General features: G+C 44.5%; 1 protein-coding gene across 2 annotated transcripts in view; it reads right to left on the bottom strand.

Annotated features, from left to right (window-relative positions):
- TMCC3 (transmembrane and coiled-coil domain family 3) overlaps nt 1-24,321 on the bottom strand; it is a 71,252-nt gene extending 46,931 nt beyond the window's left edge. Inside the window, exon 1 of one of the 2 annotated variants that reach the window (XM_036301557.1) lies at nt 24,084-24,321. Coding sequence is in view for 1 of the 2 variants with exons in the window: in XM_036301556.1 (XP_036157449.1) it covers nt 24,084-24,161 (78 nt within the window). In the remaining variant the exon portion in view is untranslated. The remainder of the gene's footprint in view (nt 1-24,083) is intronic. The other variant, XM_036301556.1, reaches the window with a different exon arrangement.
- Nucleotides 24,322-24,701: the final 380 nt, after the last annotated feature.

The raw sequence follows: 24,701 nt of genomic DNA, 5'->3' as shown, positions 1-24,701 counted from the left end.
GAAAGAATGTGGTAAAGCATGGAACTTTGAAGTTATATTATTAATCAAACCAGACTTCTGGCTAAAAATATCTTACCTATTTCCTTGTATAATGAATACAACTACTTTCAATAAAAGAAATTTCAAAAACCAACACAAAACCACAATGAGATATAACCTCACACCCACTAGGGACAACTATAATCAAAAGGCAGATAGTAAATGTTGCTGGAGACACGCAGAAATAAAGACTCTCAAAAAGTGCTGGTGGGAATAGGAAATGATGCTGCTGCTGTGGAAAACACTCTGGTGGTTCCGCAAAAGGTTAAACATAGAATTACCTTATGACCCAGCAATTCTACACCCAGGTATATACCCAAGAGAAGTGGAAGTATATGTCTACACAAAAACTTGCACACAAATGTTTCTAGCATTGTTAATCACAACAGCCAAAAAGTGGAAACAACTCAAATGTCCATCAACTGATGAGCAGGTGACTAGACAGATTGTGGCATATCCATACAGTGGAATAGTATTTGGCAATAAAAAGAAATGAAGTACTCATATACGCTACAACATGGATGAACCTTGAAAACATTATGCTGACTTAAAGAAGCCAGACAAAAGACCACATCATGTCTGATTCCATTTACAGAAAATGTCCTGAACAGGCAAATCCACAGAGTCAGAGAGTAAATTAGTGGTTGCCTTGGCCTTGGGGTTTGGGGAGGGAGGAAATGGAGAGTGACTACTAATGGGAATGGAATTTCTTTTTGGGGTGATGAAATGGCTCTAAAATTGATTGTGGGGGTGACTGCACAACTCTGTGAATATGCCAAAAACCATTCCATTGTACACTTTAAAATGGGTATGGTAAATGAATTAATCAATAAGCTGTTATTTTAAAATAGAATAAAGAAAAACCAACACAACCTTTTTTGTTTTGTTGTGTTTTTGGTTGTCCTATTAAATAAAAAAGTCCAAGTGACACCACAACCTGACCTTGGACAAGTTACTTTGTCTCTGGTGTCTCCGCAACGTTTAAGAAACGAGGCTCATTCCTGAACCAAATGCTCTCCTGGCTCTCCCTGAGCAAAGGAATCTGCAGCGTTTTATCTGAGGAGAAAACCCACTTGGATTAAACCTCTCATGTAATGTTCAAACTGGGAGTCAGACCCAGTCTGTCTGCCCCACCAGGGTCCACCCCACTCTAGCTGAATCTTTTCACGCTTTCCTTGTGCAGTTCTGCCCTTCACCCCCGCATCTGTGCCACAGTGGATTCCTAAACACCTGCTATGTGCAAGGCTTGATGCCAGACAGCTTCATTACTTTTAGTTCTCAACCCCCAAGCCCCAGGGGAGAGGGTGTCCTTTCCACTCTGCAGTGCAGAACAGACTCAGGGAGATCATGCAGGAGACCAGGGTCCAACAGCTGCAAAGTGGCATCAGGATTTGAACTCAGAACCAAAATATGAGTTGCTTCTCTTACTCCTACACCTAGGGTTTTCAAATGGGGTCCATAAATATGTTCCTGGGGTTCCATGAGTTTGCTACAATTTTAAATGATACGTTTACTTAGATAGCAAAGAATTGTAATAGAACTGCATTTGGGGGTCACAGTGATAACCATCTGCTAACCAAGTACTCTCCTGGGTTTCAAGGTTGTTTGTATTTTCTCTCATGTTAGTATTTCTTTAGTTGTGTGGGTCGACAGAAACACACTGTCTGACAGTATTACTGTCCCAGGACGGCCATAACAACGTACCAGAAACGGGTGTTTAAAATAACAGAATTCTGTTGTCTCACAGTTCTGGAGGCCTGAAATCAAGGTGTGGGCAGGGCTGTGCTCCCTCTGAGGTGCCCGGAGGAACCACTCCGTCCCTCTGTCCTAGCTGCTGGCAGCCTCAGTCACTCCTTGGCTTGCAGAAGCATCACTCCAGTTCTCTGTCTTTACCACTCCAATTCTCTGTCTTCACATTGCAGGCGTCCTCCCTCCGTCTTCAGGTCACCCAATTCCCTCTTTTTATGAGGACACCAGTGAGTCATACTGGATTAGGGCACACCCTAATGGCCTCATGTTAACCTAATTATCTCTGTAAAGACCTTATTTCCAAGCCAGGCCTCGGGGTCAGATCTTTGTAAAGGAAAAACTCATTCCTGTATCTCCTCTCACGCTAATACCACACTTCTGGTCACCAGACGTGTGTGTGGGGTTTGGGGAGGGTTCCCACACCAAAAAATTCCACACCACCAGCTGGGGGTCCTGCAGTGTAACTCGGTTCTGACTATCGGATCCCACAGGTTATGGGCTCATCTGGAAGACTGTCTCCACTCTTCAGACACCAATTGCAAGTCCAGGTTGTTACCAGTGCTTCTGACCAACTGGCTATAAAGTGGAGGTTCTTACGACCCTCTCTTTGTGTTGATTAATTTGCTAGAGCAGCTCACAGAACTCAGGTAAACGTTTATTAACTATCCTTTTATTATAAAAGGATATAACAGTAACTCAGGAACAGCCAGTTGGCAGGGAGGCACAGGACAAGGTATGTGGGAAGGGGTGCCGAGTTTCCGCCTCTGGGCACCATTCTCCTCAAATCTCCACGTACTCACCAACTCACAGGCTCTCCCCATCCTTCTGGGTTTTTATGTGGCAGATGAAGCCCTGGGCTGCTGGGGGGTAATCAACCTCCAGGTCTTCTCCCCTCACTGAGGTGGAGGGTGGACAGAAAGCTGGTCCCCTGGCAAGAAGCTCCCTCCTTAGGGGCTTTCCAAAAGTCACCTCATTTACAAAAACTCCGGTTTGGTTGAAAACGGCTTATTTATATGAATAACAAGACACCCATTTCAGTTTTACCACCCTCATCGCTTAGGAGAGTCCAAGGGTTTTAGGAGCTCTGTGTCATAAATGGGTACTAAGATCAAATATATCTTTCTTATTATAAATCACAATATCACAGACTTCAACATAGCTTTTCGGAGGGAGGAGGAAACACACAATTCAATCCATAACACTGACTTTAACTACAGGTGATGCAGCCATTCCAGGTGAAGGTTAAATGATTGCTCAGTGACCAAAGGTGTCACACACAATCTTTCTAAGAAAAGTTAATGAACTGAGCTTTTCTCAATAATAATATAGAAGGTAAGGGAAGCATTCCAAACTCAAAACAAAACAAAACCCTGCCCAGTGGTAGCCACGACCACACTGCACTGACACTGAGGAGTGATTTAGGTTATCTGTATAGTAAGTTGATGTTAATTTAAATTGTTATGATGTTTATATTTCACACGTATTTGTTAGAAAAATTTCATAAGAAAATGTTGGGCAAAGTTTCCCTCAGACTGTTGATGAAATCCGCTAACAAAAATCTTTCTTCTTAAAGAGCACCAAAGTAAAAACACCAATTAGCATCTGTGAACAAACATTTCTCCACAAGCCAACAGCAGGGAGGAGATAAATTTTAAAATATGGAAATAAGAGTACACGTCTTCCTAATTAGACTTATTTAGATAAAAATGTAGCCAAGTGGCTCAGAGGAGCTCAGCCTGGTTGGAAGAGGAGGCAGCATCCGGAAAGGTGTCTCCATTAATTTGGAGTCCTTTCCCAGCAGACTCTAGGGTCCAATGGATGCCACAGCCACAGACTCCTCACCTGAGGGAGCAGCCCAGCCTGGCTCTCTCCTTTCACATCCTGGCACTGAGGGACTTAGGGGAGCTGGGCCTAGGAGGGGAAGAGGCCCAAAAGAAGTGTTGAGGGCAAGAACAATCCATTCAGAGACTGTGTCTCTGTCCGAGCGCTGCCCCCAGGAAGAGGGAACAGCAATAGTGTCCAGGTCTAGTCCTTGTACAGGGTGCTTTCTTTGCTTTGTTTTTACCTATGTTTTTTGTGTTTTGTTTTTTTAAAAAAAGATAAAATAAGGACTCGGGGAGAGTGGGTATTGTAGAAGGGGGGTGTGGTCCCTGGGGTTGGGGATGTCCTTTCTCCACACCCACTTTCTCTATCTGCAAATACATTTTTGGGGAAAAAAATGTAGCCAAGACCTTCATGAATCATTTGATATCTTTAAACACTGAATTCTGAAAAGAGAAAGCCCTGCTGTCTGTTGGAATGTGTGAACTCAAACACTACACTAATAGCTATGCGTGAAATTCTTAGCTCATTCTTCCTTGCTTCCCTTCATTGCTCCATCCATCCAAACATTTATGTTGCATTCTGTGCCCAGCACTAGATAAACAGTCCCTGCCCACTTTCTGGTGAGGAGAGAGACAAGTGAACCACAACTGACAATTCTTCTTTCCCAACAGACTTAGGTAGCATCCAAGCCTGGTGTGTGATGAGAAAAAGGAGTTAAAGCACTTACACTGCACTCTCTTACATAAGCCCTCAACATTCTTCTAAGTTAAGAATTATACTGATTTTTTACATGAGGAAACTGGTTCAAATGGGTTGAACAAACTGCCTAAGATGACCGCACAGAGTTTTAAGGATCTAAAAACCAGTCCCTTGTCTCCGAAGTCCTGGCACACTTCTTTTTACAGCTGCTTAGTATTCCATTGTGTAAATATACCACAATTTTTGTTGTTGTTGTTAATCCTCACCCAATGATATTTTTCTCATTGATCCTCCAGAGAGAGAGAGAGAGAGTGATAGGGAGGGGGAGACACAGAGAAAAACATCAATGTGAGACAGACACACGCCCTGAACCGGGCCAGGAATGGAGCCTGAAACAGAGGTATGTGCCACTGACCATAACCAAACTCACCACCCATCAGTCCTCGGGCCGAAGCTCTAGCCACTAAGCAAAATCATCTAGGGCACCACAGCTTTTCTATCCACTCATCTACCGATGGGCACTTGGGCTGCTTCCAAATCTTGGCTATCATAAATAATGCTGCAATGAACATTGGGGTATGTATATTCTTTCGAATTAGTGTTTTGGGTTTCTTCGGATAAATTCCCAGATGAGGAAGCACTGGGTCAATAAGGCAGTTCCATTTTTAAGTTTCTGAGGTAACTCCATACTGCTTTTCACAGTGGCTGCATCCATCATCCCCATTCTATGCTCTTGAAAAAATCCTGGCCTGTGGCTTAGACTGATTGGGAGGGGATGTGGAAATGAGGGGGACATACAATGACAATGGGAAAGCTCTAGCACCTGATTTGTAAAGTTCCAAGGCACATAAAGGGTGCTCTCAGCTCTGAAATTCTATGAAGGAACTAAAATACTATTTCTAAAAAGCAAATAAAACCCCACTGAGAGATGGTACTATAATTTCTGGAGTTTGCATCAGTCTATTTTCTGCAGTCAGATAAAAAGGTGACTGGTTTGGGTTACAAAGGCAGTGTTCCGCTATAAAAACCTGCTGGTTACCATGACAATTAACATCTCTGTTCCTCCCTTTTCTGTAGCATCCTTCCTCCATCTGAGTCAAATCAAAGAACCCATCTGTGATACCCATGATTTAGTATTTCCTTTTCATCAGAAATCTATCTATATAAAGAAGCAGGGTCCGTAATGACCACAGGCTCGACCAAACACTGGCAGTCAGTGCTGGGTTGCCTAGGTGACCCAATACTGACTGCAGCCGGTGCTGGTGCAGAGACCCAGCACTGACTGCGGAGGGGGCTGCGGATCAGGCCCAGAGAGAGCCCTACAGAGAGAGAAGCAGGGTCTGACCCCCAGCCTCCGTCACAGCTGTTGATCAGCCATTGCCTCTCTCTTTCTCTCCTGGCTTTGCCAGCAGCCCCACCTCTGTTTCTCTCTGGGCCTCCGTGGGAGCTGCTGATCAGCTTTGCCTCTTTGATCAGGCCCAAAGACTCTGACTGGCATCGAAACTGACCAATCAGAACCTAATCTGGGTGAAGTGCCAGGAGCCAATGGCTGCCTAGGAGGCAGAACTTTTGACACTGACTGGCATAGAAACCGACCAATCAGAACCTAATATGGGACTGCTTTGGCAGGTTAGTGCATATGGCTATCAGTCCAGATATAGGGATTATGTGTTTTTGTCTGCCAAGAGCATCTCCTCCTGCTGAAAAAGGCTCCTCCCCCATCATTTAAGCAATCCTATCCTATATAATCTATCTATACTAATAAAAGAGTAATATGCTTATTAGACCAGATCAACCGGCCATCTTCCAGACGTCTGACTTCCGGACAAAGCCATCTTGGTGGGGGCCAAGGCAGAGGCCATTAGGGGAGATCAGGATGGCAGGGGAGGGCCATTGGGGGCGAGATCAGGCCTGCAGAAGAGGGCCATTGTGGGGCAAGATCAGGCTGGCAGGGGAGGGCAGTTGGGGGCAAGATCAGGCCGGCAGAAGAGGGCCACTGGGGGTGAGATCAGGCCGGCAGAAGAGGGCTGTTGAGGGGGACCAGGTCTGCTGGGGAGGGCAGTTTGGGGCGACCAGGCTGGCAAGGGAGGGCTGTTGGGGAGGGACCAGGCCTGCAGGAGAGGGCAGTTTGGGGCAACCAGGCTGGCAGGGGAAGGATGTTTGGGGGGACCAGGCCTGCAGGGGAGGGCAGTTAGGGGTGACTGGGCTGGCAGGGGAGGGTAGTTGGAGGCGACCAGGCCGGCAGGGGAGGGCAGTTGGGGGCGATCAGGCCGGCAGGGGAGCAGTTAGGCATCCATCAGGTTGGCAGGGGAGTGGTTAGGGGGTGATCAGGCTGGCAGGCAGAAGTGGTTAGGGGAAATCAGGTAGGCAGGTAGGCGAGGGGTTGGGAGCCAGCAGTCCTGGATTGTGAGAGGGTAGCCAACTGCCCGTTTAGGCTAAACGGGTAGTCGGACATCCTTTGAGGGGTCCCAGATTGGAGAGGGTGAAGGCTGAGCTGAGGGACACTCACTCCAGTGCATGAATTTCATGCAACGGGCCTCTAGTATATATGTATGTATGTGTGTGTGTGTGTGTGTGTGTGTGTATACACACACACACACACACACGTGCGCACACACAAAATAGTACATATCAAAGTACTAATTAGAGAACTAAAACCTCGAGCATTGCCAGCTCTCCTCCACTGCCAATAATGTCCCATAAACAACTATCAGGAGACACCATGCAGGAGGTGTGAGTAGGAAGCGAGGTGGGTGAGTCGGCACCTGTTCCTTCTGGTCTAAAGCCTCTCAGGGTGGGCTCTGGGTCAGTTCTTTCCAGAAGGGTCCAACTGAGGCCCGGGCTCCCTGGAGCACTGCTATTATGTGTCTGCAGGTCTGTCCTCTTCGGTCTAAGCTCCTCAAGTGCAGCATCCACACAGGACTGATTTTGGAGCCTAGCACTGCACTGGGCTCACAATGAAGCACTTAGGAAGGGAGCCTCTCTTTATATCTTCAACTGAGAGCTCGAGTTTGGGCCTAACCTGCTTTAAATCATCTTATGGATTCATCCAAGGTATAAAAACATGCAAAGGAATGAAACACAACTTTAGATTATGTAGACCTCTGAGGAAGTAGGAAGGAGAAGACATCCAGATAGGTGTACCTGGGACCATTCATTTCTTAAAAACAAGTGACAGAAATTTGATGCAAACATGGCAGAATGTTAACACCTGTTAAGTCGAGGAGATAGGTATATGGGTATCATATTTTCAAAAATGTTTTTTCCATGTTTGAAGCATTTAGTAATTAAAAAAAAAATCTGTCTCCTAATGACTTAACCAGAACAACTTGGTTAGGGATTTGATCTGGGATTTCCTCCTGCTCAGAACATTCTCCCCTCTGTGAATTGGTTTACTTTTAAATATGAAGTAAGTTGCTGTTTCTGACAGGCCATTTCATTACCTTATAATTTCAGAATCTGATGTCACTGCATTTACGTCCACAGGACATTAACTTCAAACTTAAATTTAATTCAACAACCAAAGCAAGCATAACCTTAAGAAAATGAAAATCCACTGAGAATTTAATAAGCTAGCTGCCCTACAAAAACACTAGCTCCTTTTAGGCCATTGCGTAAATAAACTAAGGAATAATTATTTGAAGGAATTATTTACTAACAAAGTTACTGTGACTTCTGAAATGTGCAACGTATCAGAGAACATAAAGTAATCTGTATGCAAATTCAGTGTCTCCGTCTTTCACAAGTTATGTATTATTCTGATGCAGTGAATTTGTTATCATTAAAATTACCCCAAATGTGCAACAAATTATTTCAAAAATAAAGACTGAGAAGGCATCAACATTTAATTTGAAAGAAAGCCACAAAAATACAAGATTATTTCATTCATTTTCTATTTTCCTAAAGAAACAGAAGCTCCAGGTATGTGGGTTGGATTGGGGGGCTGTTTTGCAAAACTGTCCTCAAACAGCAACAAGGCTGAAAGGCCTCATTGTAAGTACTTCTTTAAAGTAAGAGCCCACTTTGAGTTCCGAGTATTTACAACACTTCAAAATGACCAGAGTGCTAGTCAAATTTCTCAATAGTAAAATTTAATATTACCCCCCCACCCCCAATAGCAGTGCATTCCTGGTTGCTAGAAACAGATGAGGATTTTGGTATAAATACAAGCCCTCATGACTCCTCAGGTGATACCAGGACATGAGCCACTTTAATGGAAGAAGAAGGCATAACCAATAAACGCCAATTCAGTGAGTACCTCTAAATTGCTCAGCATATGAGGTAAACTTTGGCTGGCTTTATGCAACAAATACTTAAAATGTCAATATACTTGACAATGCTTAAATCAAAATGTTTTTACAAGCATGAAGCCATTCCAACATTAATGAGCTCTTGGGTCAGGTTATGAAACGTTAAGTGTTAGTTTCTGGTAACAGCCAACAGTTTTAACCCCTCTCTGTGTCAGATGCACAGATTACAAGGCAGGTGAAACTCTCAATAATCAACATAAAGGGAATATAACAACCCCTAAATATCCAGTGATATGTAGTAAACCATAGGGGGTAACTTACAAATAAGGATAATTCAGCCAAATAAAGAAACAGCTTATCACCTACAAACATGAAATCTTGTATTTATTATCCTAACATGAGAGACAAATCAACTTAAATTTCCTAGTACCGAGGACAGCACAAGTGTGTTAAACATACTTATTGCATGAGAGGAAGACAAGCCTGAAAGTGGTCTGTTCTCTACAGAACACAAGGTTAGGCGGGGTTCCTGCTGTCCATCTCCCTAGCTGGGCGTGACCATAAGTGACTAAGGCAGCAATGATGGTTTGTTTAGGAAGCAACAATACACAGTCTTTACCCCATAACAGCTTTTGCAAACATGCAGAAGGGCAGGGTTCTATATTAAATAAAAACTGAGAAGTAACAAAAATAACTGAAAGCAAACTAAAAACAACAACAAACTTGACCATCTCTTCCCCCTCTACCTTTTGAACTTCCCTTACTGTAAATGAAACTGGAATCTGAGCTGTTTGAAAGTTTCTAAGTGCATGAGCTAGTGTTCTCAAATTGCCCATTTTAAGTCCTGGTTTTGGGGAAGGGAGAGAATATCAATCCAGAATAAATGCACCAAAAGTATAACTTTTGAAGTGTTTTAAGACCCAAAGAAAAAGTAGACATTTATAAAAATAAATATGTAAAATAAACACATAAATATATGTTCAGTGCATTTTATATATTTATTTATATGTATAAAAATATGAAACAAAAACAAATGTATAAAAATAACCTGTATAAAAATTTATAAAATAACTATTCAGAAAATGGTGCCAGGACAACTATGTCATTTATATGTAGATATCTTAAAGGAAAATAAATAAATTCTAACTGGATCAAAGTTAACACATATAAAAGTGAAAATCATAAAATATATTAGAACATAGTGGTTTTTTGTTTTATTTAAAAAGAACCTCAAAGTATGAAAGGCCATTCTAAGAATGACACAAACCCAACACTTTTAAATTTCTTTAGGGCAAAGTCTGATTAATATTTATTCAATGTTTGCTGCATGCTATCTCTATCCTCACTCAGCACACACACAACACATCAGTAAGGCAGTGTAGAAGGGAGAATTCTAAGACAGCCCGCAGGATTCCTACCTGCTGATGTACACTCCCAGTACTAATCCTTCCCCTTTCATGTGAGCAAGACTTGTGGATATGATGGGATTTCACTCAAGATTAGGCCACATTATATGATGAAGGTGAAAGAATTTAGCAGATGTAATCAAGGTTCTCTATCAGTTGACTTTAATTAATCAAAAGGTGGACTACCTGAGTGGCAGGGCCTAATCAGGAGAGCCCTTCAAAGAGGGTCTACAGGGAACAGACAAAATACAACAGAGTTACTCTCCTGTTGACCTGGAAGAAACAAACTACCATGTGATGAAGAGGGTCACCTGGCAGGGAGCAGTGGGTGGCCTCTGAGGGCTGAGGGCTTTAGTCCTACATCTGCAAGGAATTTAATTCAGTAAAGAACCATGGAACTTGGAAAAGGATTCCAAGCCTCAGAAGATACTGTAGTCCTGGCTGACATCTTGATTTTAGGCTGATGAAACTCTGAGAAGAGGATGTGGGTAAGATGTGTCTGGAATCCTGGCCCATGGAAACTGTGAGATGGTAAGTGGGCGTTGTTTTATACTGCTGAATTTGTGGTGATTTGTTACACAACAGTAGAAAATTAATACAGTCATAAATAACAACCTGGAAATACGTTACGTGCAAAAAAATGTATTTAATAAGTAAAAAAACTTCTACAAATCAATTGAAAAGACTAATAACTCAATACACAAATAGCCAGAATATAAAAAAGATAGTTTACAATACAAATTTTTTTTTAAATTACGTAAAAATGTAATAAACCTATTGTATTGTAGATGTAACCATTGGGAGATTCTGGGTGAGGGATATATGGGTAGCTCTATACTATTTTTTTTGCAACTTCCTGTGGGTCTGTATTTATTTCAAAATAAAAATTAAAAAATATGGTCAAGTTTATTTGTATCAGGAAAAATATAAGTTAGAATGAGCTACCAGTTTTCACCTATCAGATTGGCAAGGATCAAAAAACTTTATAATACATGGTGTCAGAAAGACTTGAGCTGAGGTATGCTCATACATGGATACGGATGGTTATATAAACTGCATCATTTTCGTTCACTGCTGTATCCTCAGCTCCTCGTGTTTGACACAGAGTAGATAGAATGTTAAGTTTGGCAATATAATAATTTAAAATGCCTATACCCTTTGCTGAGAAAGTTCTCTTTTAATACTATATAACCCATTAACATATACATATGTATATATTTTGTTGTTGTTGTTGTTATTGTTGATGTTAATTCTCACCAGAGAATATTTTTTCCATTGATTTTTAGAGAGAGTGGAAGGTGGCAGGGAGAGAGAAATCAATGTGAGAGAGACACTTCCATTGGTTTCCTCCCACACTCGCCCAACAGGGCCAGGATCGAACCTGCAACCCTTTGGTTCATGGGCCTACACTCTAACCACTGGGCAACACTAGCCAGGGCTAACATATTCTTCACATATGCAAAAAAGAAGTATGTCCAAGGGCAGTCACTGAAGTACCTGATTGAACGCAGTATTCTTGTCCTTCAGTAAGGAAATGGTTAAATAAATTATGAAATACCCATACACTGCGACCCTGTTCAGCAATTAAAACAAGGTAGATTAATCTGCATTGATATAACTCAAGAGTAGAATGTTTTCCAGCTTCTCAAGTTCCATAGTGCAATTTTACGACATACCCTCATTCATTATTTATTTACAAAGCCCCATCTACCAGGCTCCATATGTAGATAAAAAGAATACAGCCATCTATCTGCATGTGGAAGGAGGGAGCAGGTGCACACAGGCCAGGCCTGGAAGTCCACCAAGGATACCAGAGCTCAGAGCAGGGAGTGGATGAAAGGTCAGATCGGAGACTCTGGGTGTCAGGCTGAGAAACTGGTTGAAGGATTTAAAGTAAGATACTGTCAAGACACTATGCCAAGCATACACCTGCTATAAAAAGGAGTGATCCAGCTGGAGAAGTTCAGAATCTGGAGACAGCTCCAATTTCATTAGAGGTGTTTCAGGTACCTCAACTTGCACAGTTGTGGCAAGCTGAGTCACCCCAAAACACCCCTTCACCTCATGCGTATAAAAACATGAGGACAGCATGGAGTCCTCTTCAACCATCTTACAGGGTGGATTCAAAGGAGATACTCAAGACATTTTCCTCATCTGGAGAAACATTTACAAGAAGCCCTCTCAAGCACCTGGACATGCTGCACTCCATCAAGTTCTTCCACCAGCTCTACATGCAACATTGAATCAAAGCCGCAAACCATGAAACTGCACTTGTTCTATCTTCTTCAGCCTTCTGTGCTTTTAAGGGTCAAAGCTTTCAAATACTTTGATGCCAACACTGCTGAACAGCTTTTACTGAATGGGCCTCATGTTTTCAGATAAATTAAAATCTATGCCAACTAGTGATTCAAGTCTCAAACAGAGGCCACCTGTTCCAATTAGTGAGATTAAAATAGTGCAACACTGACTATCTGAAATGGATTCCAGGCCTTCTGGATTATCACACCATCTTCACAAAGAGAAAAAACGAACGTTTGACCTCAGTACACAGCTACGCACCCTGAAGTAAATATATTGAGGTGCTGAATGTATTTACTAAGGGCACAGTTTTCACTAAGGGCATACTTTATTTTTAGACAAGTGCTTATATAAAAATGTCAGCGAAAGGCGGCAGCACCATTTAATTCCCTCTTATTACAACAAGCCTATATACCCATCTCAATTAGATTCAACTTTACTTTAGAAAACCACAGAGCTTAAATTTCTCCACCCACCACATTTTGTCCTTCCCTGAAATTCCCCAAGACTCCATGTCTTCCAGAATGGTCCACTGTTTAGCCTAAGACCTCCCATTGCCTCAGTTTATCTCAAAGCATCAGAGACACAGCCTGGAACAGGCATAACTTTCATTTTTCCAACCTCATCCACCCAAGTATTCATACCCAGACAAGACTGCCTTCAACTCACCAGGATGGGCTTTTGTTTAGCCCAGCACTCAATTACCCAAATTTTCACAATCCATAAAAAAAAAAAAAAAATAAATAAATAAAAAAAATTTAAAGGTAAGAATACCCACTTTCTTTTTTCCAATATTCTTTTTTTTCAATATTTTTATTTTTAAGGATTTCAGAGAAGAAGGGAGAGGGAGGGAGAGAGAGAGAAACATCAATGATGAGAATCATTAATCAGCTGCCTCCTGCATGCCCCCTATTGGGGATTGAGCCCAAAACCCAGGTATGTGCCCTTGACTGGCATCGAACCTGGGATCCTTTAGTCTGCAGGCTGACGCTCTATCCACTGAGCCAAACCAGGTAGGGCCATAAAAAAATATTTTGAAGCAACTTCTAGGCCAGGGGTCTAAAAGAAATATTCCCTAAAAGAACTTGGAGAGACGATACATTAAGACCCGTGTGTCCTCAAATGATTCTGAATTATTTTCGGGGTATAAATTGAAAAGCATCAAATAACAGAATCACAGGGAGCGAGTAACTGCCCTGAAAACAATCCTCAACCTGTCCAGTTGATTCAGTCGAGGAGGAAGTTTGTCGAGTGCTAAGAACTCTATAACAAAGCTTCCACATCCACTGATCCTTTTAATCTGGCACTGCAGGCCTCAGAGGGCCAGACAGTATTTGGCTAGAATAGTAACACTGATACTTTAAACATAAAATTTAAGTTTCAAGGAGTGAACTGATTTAGAAACACTAAGTAAACAATTGTACAGGTGGCACCTAGCTATGTGTAGGTGTGGGAATGACTGAAGTTTGGGAAACTCTCTGGGAGACAATGAATGACTCAGCGGCAGAGCAACAAATGCTGTCATGGGTTTCCTAACGCCACTGGTCAAGGTTGCTCACACACTGGCGAGTGGAGGAGTTGACATTCAAGTTTGACTCCTGAGTCCACACTCCTAACCCTTCACTCTAACCACACACCCAGAAGTAAACTAAGGGAGTGCTGTTGTGGATAATGAGAGAAAGGCGACTGAGAAAATACACACTGGATGTGGTGTGTAAGTGGGGTGCCTGAGGAGTTTCCCAGCATCTAGTCTGAGGATCAGCTACATGGGGATAGTAGTAGCCAGGAATTGGGCTGGTTGTTTGAGAGAATGTATTAAGTGTGACAGATAGATTTTGAGGTGCCTGTGGGGCATCTATGTAGAAGTGTCTTGTTTATACACTAAAGCCACATCTTACTCCAGGGTTGGGCTCTCAAGTCAGAGCATACGGCAGAAATCACAGATTTTCTCCAACAGAGACACTTCACTGTGGACTGGCACTGTATGCACCTTCTCTCAACAGGCCAACAAACCCTCTCCCTGTCTTCACCCCTAACCCCAATCCCCGGTGTTGGAACAGAACCAGATGATGTTTTTGTGGTTATGAAAATTATATACACTAAAGACACTTGGCAGAGGGGAGGGGGTTAGGGGGACAGGAGGAGATTAACCAAAGACCATATGTGCATATATGCATAGCCCATGGACATGGGGGCGGGGTAAAATGGGGGACATCTGTAATACTGTCAACAATAAAAAATAAATTTAAAAAACAACAGGGTGCTGGAAGATGCTCTCAATGAGAGACTCAGAGGAACAGAGCTTTAGAGGCGAGAGTAGGCTCGGGTTGAATTCTAAGTTACACATAGAAGATACACTCCATGACGTGTGCATCTGGCATATGTTTTTACCCAACATCCTATCCCAACAGATGGAATGTCAACACAAAGATGAACTCATTTCTCAAAATTTTATTTTGAAGAAGAAAAAAAAGACTAAAAGAGACCTCATTCAGAAAAGATAATTTGTACAAAATGGCAGCAAATCCAGGGCAGCTAAGTAGTTTGATGTGTGAATTGTCACCTCTCTTCATCCTAGCCTCCCCAAAATCTGGAATAAATTCAGAAGGATGAGGGCTTAACACAGCGGTTCTCAACCTGTGGGTCACGACCCCTTTGGTGGTTGAATGACCCTTTCCACAGGGGTCGCCTAAGACCATCCTGCATATTAGATATTTACATTATGATTCATAACAGGAGCAACATTACAGTAATGACGTAGCAACGAAAATAATTTTATGGTTGGGTCACAACATAAGGAACTGTATTTAAAGAGCCAGAAGGTTGAGAACCACTGGCTTAACACTAAATCATTTAAATTCACTTTTTTTCCCCACCCAGAAAACTTACAAAAATTCAAATCTGTTCAATTAATTCTCTACTGAAAAAAATTTTGAACTCTCCTTCTACCTTGTTTAATTTTGAGATGTTTATCCCACACAACTTAGCAATTAACTTGGTATTTAAAAATATTTAAAGCATGCCCTGGCTGGTGTGGCTCAGTGACTACAGCATTGGCCCATAAAATGAAGAGTCAGGGGTTTGATCCCTGGTCAAAGGAGCATATCTGGGTTGCAGGTTTGATCTCTGGCCCTAGTTGGGGCTCATGCAGGAGGCAACCGATTGGTGTTTCTCTCATATTGATGTTGGTCTCTCTCTCTCTCTCTCTCTCTCTCTCTCTCTCTCTCTCTCTCTCCCCCCGTCTCCCCCCTCTCTCCCTTCCACTCTCTCTAAAAATCAATGGAAAAATATCCTAGGGTGAGGGTTAGAGAGAGAGAGAGAGAGAGAGAGAGAGAGAGTGTGTGTGTGTGTGTTTGAGTGTGAGTGTGTGTGTGTGTGTGTGTGTGTGTGTGTGTGTGTGTGTATTTACAGCAGTTTTCTTTTCAGGAATTTTCTAAGACAGAACTAGTACACTGGTCAGTCCTAATCCGTCTGTCTTAGCTATACAATTTTACTGCTTACAGTCTGGCTGGACGTCACTATTCTGTATCTGCACATGGAATAGTCTGGGGTTAATGTCTAAATTCCCTTCCAATCCTATCATAATAAAAACTTTAAGTCTAACTTTATAACCCTCTGCCTTAAGTACGACAAGCACACACTTTAAGTCCAGTGAGGCTGAGCCATACAGGGAGAGTTGGTGAGGCCAGACTGCGACAAGAACCACCCTTGTTATGTCCTTCAACTGCTAATCCTCCAGAGATCAAATATTAGGCTAGAAGATGGTTTTTTAACCCTGTTATTAAACATGAGCTTATTTAACAGCCTTTAGGACTTCCCCAAATTATCAGCAAAATTCTTATATCCGAGGCATTAAAAAAACCCCTAGATTATCACTCGAAATCATTCATTCACCAAATGTTTACTGGAGATATAGGACTATATGCAGCGGACTGGCAGAGTGCTGTGTCATAAGCATCTCGAGCACACATTGGCTAGGTGCCCTGCAGAAGTGGAACACATCCAAGCATGCCACAGGTTGATGAAGACCGGACTGCTCTCCAGCATTCGCTTCAGAGGCAGAAGATAGGGGAGTGGTTATCATGCAGGCTCTGGAATGAGACCTGGGTTTATAAAATGCTAGCTCTACCATTTCCTAATAGCCACAGGTCCTTGGCCAAATTACTAGAATGCCTGGGCCTCAACTCCCTCACCTATAAAATGGAGCTATAAACAGGATATCATGAGGATTAAGGAGATGGTGCATCCAAAACTGTGCCTGGTGTATAGTAAGGATTTAGGTAGTACATGTTGGCTATTATAATTTCTACTGCATTCTTCTTTTAATGTTCTTTTGCATCCTTACAGAAGAATAATCAACACACACACTAGGTTTTCCTTCAAGTAGCATTCCCCTCCCCCCAACTCAATGGACGGGTTGGATTATGCACTGATCATGTATCCTGATGTTCCCTTTCTAAGGAGTGTAAAGTCCTCATTCTGATTCACAGGACAGTGATTCATGGTTCTCTTCCTCCTCCCTTCCCTCTCCTCTGCCCTCCTCCTACACACACAATGAAACATAAAAACACAATCAAAGAAACAGCAGGGCTGCCCTAACTGGTTTGGCTCAGTGGATAGAGCGTCGGCCTGCGGACTCAAGGGTCCCAGGTTCGATTCCAGTCAAGGGCATGTACTTTGGTTGTGGGCACATCCCCAGTAGGGAGTGTGCAGGAGGCAGCTGATCGATGTTTCTCTCTCATCGATGTTTCTAACTCTCTATCTCTCTCCCTTCCTCTCTGTAAAAAATCAATAAAATATATATTTTTTTAAAAATTCTTAAAATCTTAAAAAAAAAAAAAGAAACAGCAGGGCTGAAAGCTGCAGCCTCGGTGAAGTCAAGACACAGGCAATCTCCATCCAGAAGGACTAAGTCGATTTCTGATTTTCACAGCAGCCCTGGAGACTGGGGCAGTGGGTCTGAAGCAAAACTCCTCCTGTGACCCCACTTGGTAGCAGCTACTGTGGTGTGCAACAGGGATGCGACAATCGGGAGTGCTGGTGGCGGCTGGCAATTTGTTCTCTAAAGGGAGGACTGGTGCACTTGCAGCAAAGCATAGCTCAAAATACACATACCACATCAATCTATCCATCCTAAATTTAAGAAAAACCCGACCTGGAAGACTCATCATTATTCATGATTCCTTTAATTAACTCATCAGAATAAAGCAAATCACTGATTCAAAGCATATTCACAAAATGCTCAGTTCACCACTTCACTAGATCAGGTTAACCTACCACAGAAGTGTGTTTCCACTCTCTCCAGTTCCTGCCCAGGAAGTAAGAATGTGATCATCGCCTTACTGCATCTCTGCCCAGCCATTTCCACTGTGAGAAGGGTTACGGCATCCTCTTTTCCTTGACTGCTTTTGGCCATTACTCATCATACTGTTCTGGATCGATTTCCAAACCAGAGAACATAAGATGTACTACAGGGGGGCACCATGGCTGGCAGTTTTTTCCTTCAGATGTTAGAGACTGTACTTATGATCATCATTTCTTACTGTAAAAAGGAAGGGTATTTCCAGAGCCACAAGTAGAAATAAAATGCAAGTGCCTGACATTACTCTTCTGGAGAGGCCAGGCTGTCTGTTTCAATCGCCTTTATATTACTGACACCTAGAGTGGCAGCTAGCACACAGAAGGTGCTCAAGCAAGTTACTTAGTGAATGAATGAAGCCTCTTGTGCTCAAAGTTGCGAGTGTCTGTAGTTTATAAACATGTAAATGACAGGCATGTGAGAAATCCATGTGATGAGGAACAAAATACCAGAAAGACTATACTATTCACAAAATTAGCAGTCTTGCCATTTTCAAGCTTATGATCACTTCTTATATAGTCACTAGAGTCCCGGTGCACGAAATTCGTGCACGGGTACGGTCCCTAGGCCTGGCCAGCAATCGAAGTGCAGGCATCGGCATGGAAGGGCAGGTCCCAGCTGACCTCTGGGCCCTGGGCAGCACCTGGGCCCCTGCGCACCCCCCTCCGCGTGAGTCATGGCGCCCAAGTCCCCATGCAGAGATGAGGTGAGTATAGCCAGACACCGCAGGCTGGGGCGCAGTGTGGGCCTCTGGGCTGCCCAGCAGCACTGCACGGAAGCCGGGTGGGCAGTGCGCTCTCTCCAGGCCGGCCTCATAGACCGGTTCCTGCGCAAATCCATGGGGAGTCCGACCGGCCCCTGCAGTTCCAGTGGCTGCAGGGCAGGTCCCTTGCAGGCACCCTGCACTTGAATGCGTGGGCTTCCCCAGCACAAGCCCTGACGCCCTGGGGGAGGGTAACAGGGGGAGTGACAGCGAGCTCGGTGGACACCCCGCATTCTCACCACACCTCTGTCCCCATCACCCCTGCCCCCAGATAGCTGGTGAGGTTGCAGCCCCCTGCCCAGGCGCCACAGGAGGTTGGTCGCTGCCACCCACCCCCAGTTCCCTGTCCCAGCCTGGGGCCTGGCCCTGATCATGTGATCAGGACCTGCTGTCTGCTGGTTGCTGTCTGCGGGGCAATAGGTTGGGGGGGCCACCCACCTGGCTCCCTCAGTGCCTGGGAGCTGGGTGGTGGCGCTGTCTGTCTGCAGGGTGATCGGCCCCACTCGCACCCGCCTTGGCCTGGTGCTGCCTGCTCACCTGCTCCATCATCCCACCGAGGTCTTGCTCTAATCGGGGCCCATCGGGGCCAGCAGCGCCTCCACTGCCGCCGCCCCCGGTGGTCAGCACACGTCATAGCGAGCAGTCGCACTCCCAGTTGAACTCCCAGTTGAACTTCCAAACAATTTGCATATTAGGCTTTTATTATATAGGAGGATAACAAAAATGGCTACCATCTATTGAGTTCTTACTGTGTACTGGGCATTTCATAGAAATTACTGCATTTATTCCCGGTAACATCCCTAGGATATGGAAGAAGAAACCAATACTTAGAAAGATTACAGGGTCCCAAATCCCACCACTGGTCAGCAGCACTAATGCAAGATCTGTCTTCTGGGGGCCAGCCTGATGAGAGTGGTTCTGTAGGCAGAATACTCTAGTCCTTGCAGGCAAGACAGAATGGAAGTTGACAAAATCACAGAGCAATGAGGAAGCTAGTGCACCAATTGTCTCTTCTTGAGATTCATAAGTGGCTAACCTAGATGGGAGATGACAGGAGGAATGAACCAACTCAAAAAAAGGTCCAGTGGAAATGGCTGGTAGATTAGAGATGGGGGAAGAGTAAGCACTCAGGATGACTAGAGTTCTGATTAGTGGTGGTACCAACACAACAAGAAAAAAATTATTCACCTTACATAAGGATCAAAAGGCTGCTGAAAGTGGCCTTTTAGAACATTTAAAATTAGAACATAAAATTTAATTCACACATAATTGATTTAAAAAAACCAGAATGCTTGTATTCTTAAAGAAATGATAGGCTTTAACTATGTAGGGCATGAAAAAAAAAAAAAGTAGGAGTCTAATTATGTATGTTCTTTCTTTTAAAGTAGGGGTATATTATGTGCATCAAGTTAACATGCACATTTCTGAATTTTACCCAGATGAAATTTAAAAATGTGAATGATCTGACTTGTCAGCTTAGAGACAATCACAGAATTCATCAATTATATTACATTTTCACTGAAGAGGACAAAAAAAAAAAATCTAGGTTAATCCACCTGGCTGTAAAAATAGACTTCTCCAATGTGAAAATAGTAAACTGCCTCATTATTATTCTAGTCTCAAAGGCTTAACCAAGCTCAGCAAGAGACATGTGTATTTTCCCTGTTCTCTCCACAAAGTATCAATTTTGAACTAAAAAAAAAAAAAAGACCATTTGGTAACCAAGAATTTGATCTCATGGAGTCTTGGATCCTTCCTAGGAGGAAACCGCACATCTCTGAAAGGTTAATAAACTCTTCCCATGCATCTCCAGTTCTCCTTAGTTACAATGTTTTTAGGGGAGCTAATTTACTAAATGAGTTCACAAAAGGGTTCTTTTGAAATACTCTATTAGATAGATGGTTTATTACCAAAGCGAGGATGACATCAATAAATTAAACCGGCTGGTGTGGCTCAGTGGTTGAGCATCGACCCAGGAATAAAGAGATCATGGTTCAATTCCTGGTCAGGGCACGTACCCTGACCAGGAATTGACCCCCAGGGTTGCAGGCTTGACCCCCAGAAGGAGGTGTGCAGGAGAGCCAATGGATGATTCTTGTCACTGATGTTTCTATCCCTCTCCCTTCCTCTCTTTTTAAAAATCAATAAAAATACATATAAAAAATTAAACCCTAATACCACTTGACGTTTTCCTTTTGCATACTTTCTGAGTATAAAGAAAATATGGGTATGTCTTTATAACTACAATGAAGTGAATCCCACAAAACAGGAGCTAGAATCACCTAATGAGATTCTCGCAAGAAAATTATTGCTGCTTTCCCTTCATTACAGCAGGCTTATGGCAGCTTTGAGGACAGACTCAAAATTACATCAGCTCCACTTGAGAAAAGTTCTTATACAGTAACAAAATGTCCACTAGTTCTCTCTATTCCTCCTGACTCAATTAGAAGCAGACAATCAAGAAGTTTAAACAGTGATATCAGCATCACTGCTATGGAACTTGTGATTTTTATCCACTAAAGTTCCAACCCTCATTGGTTTGATTTCTTTTAGTCCTCACTAGATTTCGTTTGCTCAGTAAGATAATTTAGAATAATCAGTATATACTATAATGTCTAACTCCATTTTAACACACGGTCTATTTAAAAATCAGGTATAGTCATGCAGCATGTAACAACATTTCGGTTAATGACAGACCACATACATCACCATGGTCCCATAAAATTATAATGGAGCTGAAAATTTTCTATCGCCCAGTGACATCTTAGCAGTGCAACACATTACTCATGTGTTTGTGGAGATGCGGGTGTAAACAAACCTACTGCACCGCCACGCATATAAAAGTAGAGCACATACAATTATGTACAGTCCATAATACTTGATAATGATAATAAGTAACTGCTACTGGTTTATGTACTTACTATACTATACTATACTTTTAATCATTCTTTTGGAGTGTAGTCTTTCTACTTATTAAAAAAAGAAGTGTGCTGTAAAACAGTAGCTTTGTTACGCTGGCAGACATCCATCTTGTGTTTACCATTCTTGACCGCATTGTGTTCTCTTGTTCTTGATTTAATCTCATGTTGTTTTGTACAGTAACATGCTGTGGCCTGGGAGCAATAGGCTATATACCATACAGCCTAGGTGTGTAGAAGGCTATACCATCTGGGTCTGTGGAAGTGCACTCTATCCCGGGGTGGGCAAAAGTAGGTTTACAGTTGCAAGTAGGGGAAACCCAGTTTATTCTTGTATTATTATTTTCTACTAGAGGCCTGTTGCACGAACATGCACCAGTGGGGTCCCTCGGCGTGGCCTGCAGGATTGGGCTGAAACCAACTCTCTGACATCCCTCAAGGGGTCCCGGATTGTGAGAGGGTGCAGGCCAAGAGACCCCACCGGTGCATAATTGGGGCCAGGGAGGGACATGGCGGTTGGCCAGCTGGGGAGGGACCACGGGAGGGCTCCAGGGCATGTCTGGTCTGTCTCGCTCAGTCCAGTCCTGATCGGCCAGACCCCAGCAGCAAGCTAACCTACCAGTTGGAGCGTCTGCCCCCTGGTGGTCAATGCACGTCATAGTGAGCGGTTGAGCAGCCTTAGCATATCATTAGCATATTACACTTCGATTGGTTGAGCGTTGACCAGTTACTTAGCATATTAGGCTTTTATTATATAGGAAGGAAGGATACCAACGACTGTAAACCTACATTTGCCCACCCATATGTTCCCACAACAATGATTTCACTTAGTGACCCAGTTCTAAAAACTGTTGCTAAACCATGTTAAGCGGCATATGACTCTATCTCTACAACTCACCAAACAATGCAGTAGGTAAACATCCTGGGAAGAATTTTAAAAAAATAAGAACCTTCACACAAGGGTGTGGCACTTTAACATAAAAGAAGGGTGTAGAAAGGAACAATACAGCAGAAAAATTAAGTCTGCAGTTAAAGTACTCATTTGCTTCACCACTTCTCATCATAGTAGTTGAGGTACAAACTTTATCACTACCATATTACTGATTATGAAGAGTGAATTTTTAGTAGGTTCGGAGAGTTTTGCCAAAACATTTAAATGATTTCACAGTCAGCCAGCCATCCCTCAAAGATTACTAATCTTGTTTACACAAAGATTATCACAGTTGTGACAACTGAAACCAAGCTTCCAAAATTTCTTCAAGTCTGAAATTTCTTGTCACCTGAGACATTAATATAGACTCCCCCAATTACAAATGCATTAGAAATAAAGACTGTCAACTTTCTTCATAGTGTGACTGTGTTAGTCAGCTGTCAGCCTTCCGAAGTGTACACAATAGAATTTTCTGTTAAAGTGCCACAACCTTTTGTGAAGGTAAACAAATAGCCTTTGTCAATGCTTCTTCCTAAACGAAGTTTCTGGTTATCTTCGTAACAAATCGTTATGAAACATTTAAAGGAAGTGCAAAAAGTAAGAGAACTCTTTTGGGGGAGGAGAGTGGAGTTGATGCAGGAGGTATTATTATTCCACCAAATATATTTAATCTGTAAAAACAAATCATTCGGTTAAGTTGATTAACAGATGACACAGGAAAAAGGGAAAACAGGTAAGTAGACCAGGGAGTTGTCACTTCACTTCTGGGGCGAATGATTACTTCTCTGAATTACGATTGCACACCCACATCCTCCTGCACGTGGGGCGGCGCCGCACTTCTGTCCCTGTTGCTACTTTTCTCATCCCACTGGCCGGCTGGTCTCTCTATCTGGGAGGTGGCAGGCCAGAATCTGAGCAGGACTCTTCCTCCCTGAACTTTACACAGGGAAGCTGACACTCCAATGCTGAGGTCTCGGACGAGCGAGTACAATTAGCTGAGCAAAAAACAAATCCAGGTAGCTCCTGCCAGAACGAATGCCAAGGTGGAGGAGGTGCTGTTGCAAATGGCATTTCAATGAGCCAAGGTCGGGGGAAACGGGGCGCAGAGAGAGCCTGGACGATTCAGCAGCCCAGGGGGGCGAAGGTATCCCCGAGGGGGGGTATGGAGAAGGCTTCCTCTTCCGTCTTTATTTGAAGCGCTACAAGAATCGTCCCTGCTGCCCGCTCTGAAGAGCTATTTTCACCCACAGCCAAAATCAGCAACAGCCAATTACACTGCAATCAATGGAGAGCGCGCTGCTCGGCTCTGCGAGAAACTCCGAGAGGCGGCTGGAAGACTGACTTCTCTCTGGGCAGAGCCCCTGGCGCTCCCGCCACCTGCCCGGCGCCCGAAGCCCCGAGGGGGTCAGGCGGGAGTGGAGCCCGTCCCAGCGCGGACGCGGGGCCGCCGGGAGCGAGAGTCCCTTCCACACCGCCCCGCGCGGCGGGCGCTCCCTGGTGGAGAGCGCGGCGGGGCGGAGCGCGGCCGTCGGGGAGACCCGGCGTCCCGGACAGGCGCGCGGGGACCGAGGACGGCGGCTGGCGGGGAGTCGACGGGCCGGGCTCGGCTCCGCGTCCCACCGGGGCGGTGGGGACATGGGGTCTCCGAGCCGCAGGCCGGGCTCCGACGGCCCCCTTCCCAGCCCCTTCAGCGCGGACAGGGGCGGGGAAGCCCGGGCGCGGGGCAGCAGGGGAGGGAGAGGCGCGGCAGAGAAACGGGGGGCGGGGGTGGGGGACGAGAGTTCGTCCACGAGGCAGCCGGAGCCCATCGGCCCGGCGCCCCCACACACTCAGTGCGCGCCACTCACCCGACTCTTGCAGCGCTGGTGCCGGCCCGGGTCGGAGTAGGTCCGGTCCACGGTGAGCGCCGTGTCGCTGCCCGGCATCTCGGCGCTGGCGCGGGGAACTTTGCCGTCTCCTGGGGCCGCCGCGCCGCGAGCTGCCGGCCCTGCTCCGGGCGCCGGGGGCGGCGGCCGAGCGGGAGGAGGAGGCTGCTGCGGCTGGGCCGACCGCCGACAGGCGACACCGCCGAGCCGCCCTGCGCCGCCGCCGCGGGGGAGGGGGCGGGGCGGGGCGCGAAGGCTCCGCCCCCTCCCCTCCCCGCCCCCTTGCGCGGCCGCCCGCCGCCCGGAGCCTTCCCCAGGTGTGACTCCCCTGCTCCCGCCCTCGCTGAAACTTGACTCTGCCCCCTCCCACACTGCCCTTTTTTCCTTCAAAAGATGAGAGACATCTATTTGTTGACTTATTCGTATAATTATGACAAAAGGTGGATTTTTGACAAGATGTTGACGCTTGCCTTAAATGCTTGCTTTCAGGTGTTTAATTATCCAACGTGCACATATTGGGCATCTGCCATGTGCCAGGCCCTGGGACAGGGACCAGAGGTGTTCAAAGCCCCTGTTTTTCTTATAATTCACTGAGCACAA

This window comes from Myotis myotis, unplaced genomic scaffold (assembly GCF_014108235.1).
Source record: "Myotis myotis isolate mMyoMyo1 unplaced genomic scaffold, mMyoMyo1.p scaffold_m19_p_3, whole genome shotgun sequence".
Lineage (NCBI taxonomy): Eukaryota > Metazoa > Chordata > Mammalia > Chiroptera > Vespertilionidae > Myotis > Myotis myotis.
Note: the sequence above shows the minus strand (reverse complement) of the source record. Positions and strands in the feature narration are given on the sequence as shown.